At 55.4% G+C, this 9,538-nt stretch overlaps 1 protein-coding gene across 1 annotated transcript; it reads right to left on the bottom strand.

The window, feature by feature from the left end:
- Nucleotides 1–5,609: 5,609 nt before the first annotated feature.
- OAZ1 (ornithine decarboxylase antizyme 1) lies at nucleotides 5,610–9,337 on the bottom strand. The gene is given in 6 exon segments (XM_082297872.1): nucleotides 5,610–6,050; nucleotides 6,160–6,245; nucleotides 6,787–6,959; nucleotides 7,068–7,154; nucleotides 7,156–7,213; nucleotides 9,162–9,337. Coding segments are annotated over 6 exon segments (651 nt in total). The 5' UTR covers nucleotides 9,278–9,337; the 3' UTR covers nucleotides 5,610–5,919.
- Between the last annotated feature and the right edge of the window lie 201 nt (nucleotides 9,338–9,538).

The raw sequence follows: 9,538 nt of genomic DNA, 5'->3' as shown, positions 1-9,538 counted from the left end.
CCCATCCCATCCCATCCCATCCCATCCCATCCCACCCCATCCTATCCCATCCCATCCCATCCCATCCCATCCCATCCCATCCCATCCCATCCCATCCCATCCCATCCCACTCCCACTCTCTTCTCCTCTGTCCTCCCTGCCCTGTCATGTCTGTCCCTCCCTCCCAGGAGAGCTGCGTGCCCACCTCATCCCCCACAAGGCCAGCCGAGGGGAAGGTGCTGGGAGACCCCTCCTTCAGCCCGACCCGGACCCCCTGCCTCCCCCCCTGCCCAAAAAGCAGCTCCAGCGAGCCGAATCCCTCCCGGAGCCGGGATCATCCCACCGCTACCACGGCGACCCCGAGCCACGGGCTGGCAGCATCCTCTACAGCATCCCTCCACCCCACCTGCGGCGCGAGGAGGGGGCTCCCCCGCGGGACAGACCCTCCTGGGGACCCAAGAAGCCCCTGACCAAGTCCCAAAGTCTGGGGGAGCCGCTGGCCCGGAGCAGCCCCCAGAAAGCCCCATCAGCCAGCCTGAAGGAGCTGTCATTTGGGACAGCGGACGGGGAGCTGGGGCAGCTCCTGGAGAGCCCGGCCGGGGTCCTGGGGGTGATTTTGGGGTGCCAGGAGGCCGCCCTGGCCCGGCTGTCAGCTCGCATGCAGGAGGAGCTGGTGGGGCCCGAGGAGAGGCAGCAGCTGCTGGAGGCAGAGCTGGCGGGGAAGCGCTGGGCAGCGCTCGGGGTCCTGGAGCCCCGGCCCTGCTGCCAGAGCGGGGACGCCTGGTACTTCAGGGTGGGCTTCACCTTCGAGCACAGGCAGCTGCAGCTCGCAGCCAAGGTAAGGAGGCGGTCGGGGTGAAAGCCCTGGGTGGTGCAGAGGGCGCCGGCTCCTGCAGGTCCGGCAGCGTTGGCTTTTCCACGGAACACGGCATTGGGGCCGCTTCCCCTTTCTGCAGGCACTTCTGCATTTGCTGGGTGAGACAGCGCTGCTGGCGGGGGCTGGGTGACGAGGGTGACAGCTCCCATGGGGCCAAGAGACACGTCAAAAACGGCCCTGCTGGGGGACATGTCCTGGTAACTCAGCCAGAGGAGCCAGCACATGCAAAGGAGAGGCTGGAGCAGAGTGGCTGCCCGGGAGAGCAGGACGAGACCCCAGCTCATTTGGGGGCTGCACCTGCCCTCATATCCCAGTTCTTGCTCAAAGCCATCCTGGCTCTGTCCCTGCGTTCAGAGGGTGCGGGGGGACCCCAGCACCCCGTGTGGGTCAGAGCAGGGCTGCTGGCCCTGAGCTGACAGGGTGGCCCAGCCCAGGAGGAGGCTCTGTCCTCGCACAGCTGGCCCTGTCCTGTGTGTCCCTGCAGGTCCCCAAGCCGTGCTGCTCCAGCCTGGGGATGCAGAGCTCCCTGGGGACGCACTGCAGCATCCAGCGCCTGCTTGGCCGCTTCACCGACCGCCTCCCTCGGGAGCTGGTGCTCCCGGGAATCCCTGGAAAACAGAGTCAGGGCCCTTCCGGAGCGGCCCCAGCCTGCCCTGCCTCCCGGCCTGTTCTGCAGGTGCTGCTCTGTGCCGAGGTTCCCCAGCAGACCCTGGCAGACTTTGTGAAGAGCTCCCACACTTTGCACAGGACCCGCCCCGGGCACTACGAGCGCCTGGGCTGTCTCCTGCTCCTGCAGCTGTGCATGGGGCTGGAGCACCTCCAGGGGCAAAACGTGGCCCAGGGGGACCTCTGCCCCGAGAACCTGCTGCTGGTGCAGTGCCCATGTCCACCCCAGAGCCAGCAGGGCCAGAAGGAGCCGCTGGGACTGTCCCTTCCACGGCTGCTCATCAGCAGCTTCTTCAAGGTGCAAGAGAAGCAAAGACCTTGTTCCAGCAGCCAGGAGCAGGACTGGACCCAGGGTCTCGCTGCGCCCTCCCCTCCAGCAGCAGCTGAGCTGAACATGGGCAGGCTGATCTATCAGATCTTGCACGTGGACATCTCCCTGGAGAACATCTTGGGCTTCAGAAGCAAAATGCTTCCCGAGATCCCCTCGCTGTCCATCTACTCGGCAGGACTGAAGCGCTTGGCCACGCTGCTGCTCCACAGGGATCCTCACCAGAGGGTGTCCATCAAGCAGGCCAGGGGCATCCTGCAGGTGCTGCTCTGGGGGCCACGCCAGGAGCTCTTTGCCAGGAGCAGGAAGAGCCTGGAGCTGCTCCGGAGCTGGCTGGAGGTCAAGAGGGCTCTTCTGCTCCTGAGGTTTGCGGAGAACTCGGCTGGGGCCAGGGCCAGCCCCAGCCTGGAGGAGTGGCTGTGCTGCCAGTACTTCCAGGGGGTCACTGAACACACCCTCCACCAGGTCACCCAGGTTCTCTACGCTCCCTAAACCAGCCTCAAGGTCAGCCCATCCAAGGTCTCCTCAAAGCCAGGAGCCCACCATGGCCTGGCCAAACCTGTCCCTGCCCATGGCAGGGGGTTGAAACGAAATGACTTTTAGGGTCCTTTCAACCCAAATTGTTCCATGATTCTATGAAATCCACCAGTTCCTGAGAAATCCGAGCTGGTCCTCACTGGGAAAACTCTGCAAACCCAAACCCACTTCCTCCACAGCCCATGAATGACGACGTTGGGATCAAACTCCCAAACACACGGTGGTTTTACACCCTCAAACATTTTTTGCTTGATACTTCTGAATCTGGTTTATCAAAGCATCTGAGAAAAGACCGCTGGATGGGAGCCCCAAGCACCAATTTAGTGGCTGATGATCCCAAGTAAAGTTTATGGGGTTCAGACTTTGCACAAAACCCCCTCAGAGCTCTCCTGCAGCCACCAGATTTCTGCTGGTTTAAATAACACTCAAAGCCACCCATCACAGCTCGCCCTTCTCAGCAAAGGAGAAACACAGCGGCTCCTTCAGCCTGTGCTTCCCAGAGACAATTTGTGGCACAGTCACAAATAAAAATGACATTTTAAAGGGAAAAATACAGCTTCAATAAAACCTGGAGCTGAGCCTCTCAAACACTGGTCCTTTATGTGCTTCTCTGCCGGCATTACACAGTCCAGAGATGGGCCCAGAGGGAAACACAAAGCCAAAGTGCCCTGCCTGGGGGTGATTACCCAGAGCAGCCTCCATGGGCTCTGGGAAACAGCTCAGGTGAGTTCATGGGCACCAAGACAGGGCTGTGGCATTTGCTCCTTGCTGTGAAACACTTGGTAGCACGTGGGACCTGGACCCAGTCCCCAAATCCATGTGGGTGCCGAGGGAGCAGCACAGTGAAGGCGCTGCTCAGGTCATTTAAATTATTCCTCAGCAATTATAAAACCACTCACAGCCAGCTAGACTGGGCATCAGGAAAAATTCCTTCACTGAAGGAGTGGTCAGGCATCAGTGCAGGCTGCCCAGGGCAGTGCTGGAGTCGCCATCCCTGGGAGCGTTCAAACAACGTGTGGCTGTGGCACTTGGGAACGTGGTTTAGTGGTGACGGGGTAATGGTTGGACTTGGAAAGCTTTTCCAGCCTTTTCCAGCCTAAAGAATTCCATGATTCAGTGACTCCATCACCTGACAGCAGCAGGGCTGGGCGCACAGTGGGACGGAGCCTCTCCACAGCTGCTGTGCCCATGGATGTGGCAGTGGCTCACCAGGCGGTCCCCAGAGCCTGGAGCAGGGCTGGATCAGGGAGAATTCCTCCTAGGAGTCCCTGAGCACCAAAAACCAAAAATAAACCAGAGCTGGGTGCCTCTGAAGATGGAGAGAGCAGCTCAGTCCCAGCTCCCTGGTTGGTTTCCTCCCACCTGGAGCAGCACCCAAACCCCGCAGTGCAGCCTCCCACCCCTGGCACAGGCACTGCCTGGCACCGAAGTGGGGTTCAAATCTCATTCCTGGCTCTCGGGCCAGCACTGGGTGCCCCGGGAGAGCCCCAGCCCTGCTGTCCCGGTCTCTCCTGCAGTATCTGCCGTGGCTACGAGAGGGCAGCAAAGGCCAAATCCCAGCCTCTCATCCCGGGGGAGACAAAGCCAAACCCGCTCCCGTGGCTCCTGCAGGCCCAGCCCAGCCCCAGACCGGCAGCTCTGAGGAGCCACGGTACCCCTGTTCTGGTTTCCAGCGGCGGTGAGCCCCCTCCCCTTCTGCCAGGAGCACCCAGAGTCAATACAACAGCCCATGGAGGCAGGACCAGGCACATTCCACACTCCCGGCCCTGCGGAGAGCAGGACACGGCACAGGCACTGCGCTGCAGAGGAAAACAGGGATTTTTCCAGATAACCAGCGCAACAGTGCAGCCCTGTGCCGGCCTGGTGAGCTGGGAGACAGGGACACCCTCCCCTGGTCATGCCACCACCATGAAATCCTGGAATATCCTGAGCTGGAAGGGACCCTCAGGGATCATCAGTGCAGCCCCTGGCCCTGCACAGACACCCCAACAACCCCAGCCTGGGCATCCCTGAGAGCGCTGTCCAAACGCTCCTGCAGCTCTGGCAGCCTCGGGGCCGGGCCCATTCCCTGGGGAGCCTGGGCAGTGCCCAGCAGCCTCGGGGGGAAGAACCTTTCCCTGGGATCCATCCCAAACCTCCCCCAGCTCAGCTTCATGCAGTTTCCCATCCCTCCAGGAAGAGCACAGTTGTAGGGCCACAGGAGAATCGGGAAGAGGCAATTAAAAAGCCCAGCAAGAGCCCCCACTTTGCACCACAGCACTGCTCACACGCCCCCAGGTTACTTTGTGCTGCATCTCCAAGGAGTTTCAGGGAATATTTCAGTGTATTCCATGGGATTCCAGTAGTGCTGAGCCCAGGGATGGGCTATGGGGGAAACTTTAGGCCCTCACTCACACATTTCACAGCACTCAGAGTGATAAAAGCCCTACTCAGAGACCACTTCTACTCACACCCAGCACGACCTGGTGAAATAAACCCATCCCAGGGATTCCCTGCTCCAAGGTTTTATAGAGGAAAGATTCATCAGCTCCAACAGTGCCAAACAGGCCTGCAAGTACTGAAAAACACAAATACCACACTCTAAAGCTCAGCCCCTTTGGAGACTTGTTACAACTTCAGTTCAAGCTTTGTTAATTCCAGCATCACAAGGAACCCCTTTTCCCTTCTGGTCACCATCCTGAACACCAAGGGGTGTCTGTGCACCCCAAATACAGCCCCCTCCTCACCCTTCAACCACAATCTGCCCCCCAAGGAGCCTGCCTGGCCTCAAGTGAGGCCACTGAGCTGAGGGAGTGCCACAAACCTTCCCAGCTCACAGCCAGAACTCCTGGAGGACCCAGCACACGCTGGAAAGGCTGCACTGTTAAGGGAACACTGAAATTCCAGGTCTTTAAGTTGCATATTTGGTATTTAAAGCAGCCATGGGCTGAGCTGCTCACGTTCCACTTGAGACTTCCCAACCAAATCACACCCTCAATATCCTACCAAACACTGGCAGAGCAGGGAAGCACTGATCTTCATTACCACACCTGCTAATTAGTCACTGAAAATAGACTTTTCCAGGATTGCTGGATTATTCCAAGCCCTGGCAGAACACATCCATTAGTTCCAGTCAAGCAAAGAACGAGCAAAGCCTTTCCACACCTGCAACTTTAATGGTTGGGGCAGTTCCAGAGCCACCTCTTCAAGAGTGCAAGTCTTTAAACAGCTTAAAACCAGCAATAAAAAGTAAAATATAAATTTTTATTTAGAATTAAAGCAAATACTTCAGTATCACAAACACAATATTAAACTTCAAGAAATATACTGCTAAATTTGGAGGGAGCATTTATTTTTGCACAACCACGACATGCGCACAAAATCCAGAGAAAGATGTGGAGTCTGAAATTTTCAACATCTCACCACCAAAGCAGCTGGGTTACACAAGGTTTCATACAAGAGTTAAGATAGACTGGAATAAGATGTTGACAAAATTTCTACAGAATCATCTTTATAGACAACAAGAAAGCTCTAAAGAGGCAAACATTGCAATCTAGTCTTCTTCTGCTGAGTCTCTCTCAAACGTGTAGGCCATGAAGCAAGCATCTGGTCTCTTGGGGACAAGGGGATGCCCTGGTCTCACAATCTCAAAGCCCAAAAAGCTGAAAGTACGGAGCAATGCAGCTAGAAAATAAAGCAGGAGACAGGTTTCACCCACGGCATACTGAAAAAAAGAAGTTAACATTTCCACCAAAAGGCATTTGGTGTCTCTGGAGGCGCTGTGAACACCCACCTCTGTCATCTCTGTTCTTGTGGAAACAGATGAACACGTGCTCCACTCGGAGCTGTTCTTCAGCAAACTCGAGAAGAACTGCAAAACTGCAAGAGAAACACCAGGGGTTCAGCACCCACGGAATAGGGAATGTCCTGGGATGGGAGGGTCCCACTGGGATCATCCAGTCCAACCCCTGGCCCTGCACAGGCACCCCAACAATCCCACCCTGAGCATTGTGCAAATGCTCCCAGAGCTCTGGCAGCAGATGCTTCCTCCAGAGCAAGTCAGCAAGGCCCTGAGAGCCAATCCACACAGGAATTCCTAAGGAAGAGGCACAGCTTCGAGCCTCACACCACCAGATCCCTGAGCCCAGGCAGGACTCAAGGGCAGGACTCCTCAGTGGCACAGAAAATGCGTTTGTGTGACACAGCTGAAGAGGCTGCAGGGACAGACTCAGAAGCAGCCTGGAATTCTCAGTGCCTGAACCAGCTTTTGGCTGGTTCTGCCTGCAGTCCTCAAACCAGGCTCACAAGAGAGCCTCAAGCACCAAAATTAAACTTCAGCTTTCAAAATCTAAAGAGCAAAGTGTTCTCCCACCCCACTGAGAGGCCTCACTTTAATCCACAGCTGTTTTCCCTGACCCACCTGTCCTTGCTCCCCTCAGGCAGAGCACCACTGGGAATCTCGATGTAGAGGTTGTTGTTGTTCAGCACTGCTCTCCAACTGATGTGTTTGGCATCTGTAAGCCTTGACTGGACATTGAGAATTCTTGTCCTGTTGTTAGGTGTTAGTTCTTCTGTGACATTCAGCCGATTATCCTGCAGCAGGGAGAAGGAAGGAGTTATTTTACCATTCATTTTTGGAGGAGGGATTGAGGCAGGGAACGCTGTCAAGCTCACCACGAGCTGTTTGCTCCTCATACTCACCGAATAAAATAAATTAGCTGAAAGATTGTGATCCCTCTGACTATTCCCTCGCCCACCTGGGATCTTCAGGGGTGGGTGAGGGACATCAGGAGCACCACCGAGGCCCCGGACCCAGGTTACTACAGCAATTGAAGGGAACCCTGGAACTGCAAAGGGAGCACGGTCAGACAGGCAGGAAGGCTTGGGCAAAGCCCTGGGACTTCCACAATTTAAACTGTGTTTAAAATAACAAACCTAGGCCAAAGGACTCCTCCCACTGCAAGTGGGAAGACAAAGGAACCTCCACACCAGGGGCAGGGACAGTGCCCAGGGAGCTGCCACTGCAGTATTTTGAGTAAAGACTCACTTGGAGATGAAAAATTCTCTGGTTGAGTGAGCCAGGTGTGTTTTTGTACCAAGACAGGCCTGATGTGACCTCAAGAGAAGAACCCTTCTGCAGGGATGTGCTGTTTTCTGCCCTCCTTGTTCTCAGGCAGCACAAACCCCCAGCCCAGCAAGGCAGGGATCACTTTTCCCTGGAATATTCACCATCAGACCTTCCCAGCTTGAGGCCAGGCAATTCCAGGGAATCATCTCCACCTCCAATATTTTCAGCTCGAGCTGAGGGCACACCTGAACCTCTGCAAACCTCCAAACCTCTCCCCACTGAATTCCTCAGAGCGATTCCACAACGCTCAGCGCTCGAGGAGAGAAATACTCTCTTTTGAAGATGTGAGGAATATTTTTAAGTTTCTCCCCATCCTTTTCAAGGCTGTTTCACTCCTCCCGTGGCAGAGCAGTGCTGGCCCCTCCCTCTGCACCATCCTTCACCCGCAGGCTCCACTCTTGAGTTGCGTCATCTCAGCAGATGCAGCAATCGAGGCCCTTGGGGGAATTTTCACAATCGTCCTGTCTCCGGGTGCCAGCAGCAGCCACTGCAGCCATTTGCAAATCCGAATAAACAGCTACAAAATAATCCACCATTTTGCACACTTCGCACCCGAGCTGCAGGGTTTGCATTGGTTTGGAGCTTTTTGGGTTGTTTTTTTTTTTTTTTTTTTTTTTTAATGAGCTTGTGATGAATAATCCGTATTAGAAAGGCTGGGAATGGGCAGCGATTAAATATTACGTGCTGGAAGGTGAATTATATTTACATTTTTATGTGAAGCAAGCGCAACAATTGCGAAGTTTTATTAAAAATACAAAATCTGCACTAGTTGAGTGCGTTATTTTAATTAAACAAGCCTCCAATCCATTATTTTAAGCTCTTCTAAAGAACCGTTTTTCTTTAGTACCAGCATTATTTTATTTTTGTCTGAGAATGACTGCGAACTATATATTTCTCACTTCCCTTACAAATAAGCCTTTAAAAACCTTTTCCAAAGGTGTGCTGTGGCAATCTTCAACAATTTCACCTTTCTCCCCCAAAAAGGTGGTGCAGAAGGAAGGTTTGCAACTATAAATATATTTTGGTGATGCTTACGTGCACTTGGGGGGGAAAAACCCCATGTTTAACCCGCAGTTAAATATAAAAACGGTTAAAAAACTCCTTCTACGGTCCAGACACGAGGTGTAAAGGGCAGACTGATGTCCTGAGCAACCACCACTCCAAACCAGCCACCTCAATTCAGGTATTTAGGTATTTTCTTTCTTCCCAGCACCTGTGGGGGTTGTTTAATCTTTCGGTTGAGTTTTTAACCAGAAGCTCTCGTAACACGATTAGTTTTGCGGAGTATCCACGGTTACATAAGGGGATAACAGCCTTCAATCCTTCGATATCTTTGCCTAATTGTTGTTTTCCCCTCGGCACCCCCCTCCCCCCCCCCCCAGCCCTGCCCGGAGCCTCTCCCAGCCCGGGGGTGCCCTCAGGGGCCCCTCCCAGGGCCGGGACAGCGCTGGGGCCTCAAAATCACCCTTTTTTTGTGTTTTTTCCACCCTCCCGTACCGCCTTTCCCCGCGCGATGGGGGCCAGGCTGCCCCTCCCCCGCTGGCCACGCAGCCTCCCCCGCCCCTCTCCGGCCACCAGGGAGGCGGCAACGAGGATGAGGAGGAGGAAGAGGAAGGAGGCAGCGAGCGCCCAGCGGTGCGAGGCTGTGGGAGGCCGCGGCGCCTCACCTGCTCTGTCCGGTACTGAGGCTCAGCACAGCGGGCATGATGGTGCTTTTATTCCCCTCTTTCTCTCTAGCGAAGCAGTGGCTGTTGAGTATCCGTTGCAGGGAGGATTTCACCATCCGGCCGCTCTGGTCCGAACCCCGAAACCCTCCGCCGCCGCCGCCCCCCCTCTCCCAGGCGCTGCTACACAAAATGGCACCGCGGCCGCAGCGCCTCCTTATATACCCTTTCTAGGCCACGCCCCCTAAAAGACCACGCCCCTCGCCCTCCCCACGGGGAGGCGGCGTCTATTGAACAGTTTAGGTGTCAATTAGAAGATCTCGCTGTCTATTGGCTGAAAGGAGCGAGGGGGCGGGACATCGGGCTGGGGGTTCTGCACG

Source organism: Coloeus monedula (assembly GCF_965178545.1).
Source record: "Coloeus monedula genome assembly, chromosome: 27".
NCBI classification, from domain to species: domain Eukaryota; kingdom Metazoa; phylum Chordata; class Aves; order Passeriformes; family Corvidae; genus Coloeus; species Coloeus monedula.
The sequence above is the reverse complement of the archived record's forward strand: the minus strand, read 5'-3'. Positions and strand labels throughout refer to the sequence as shown.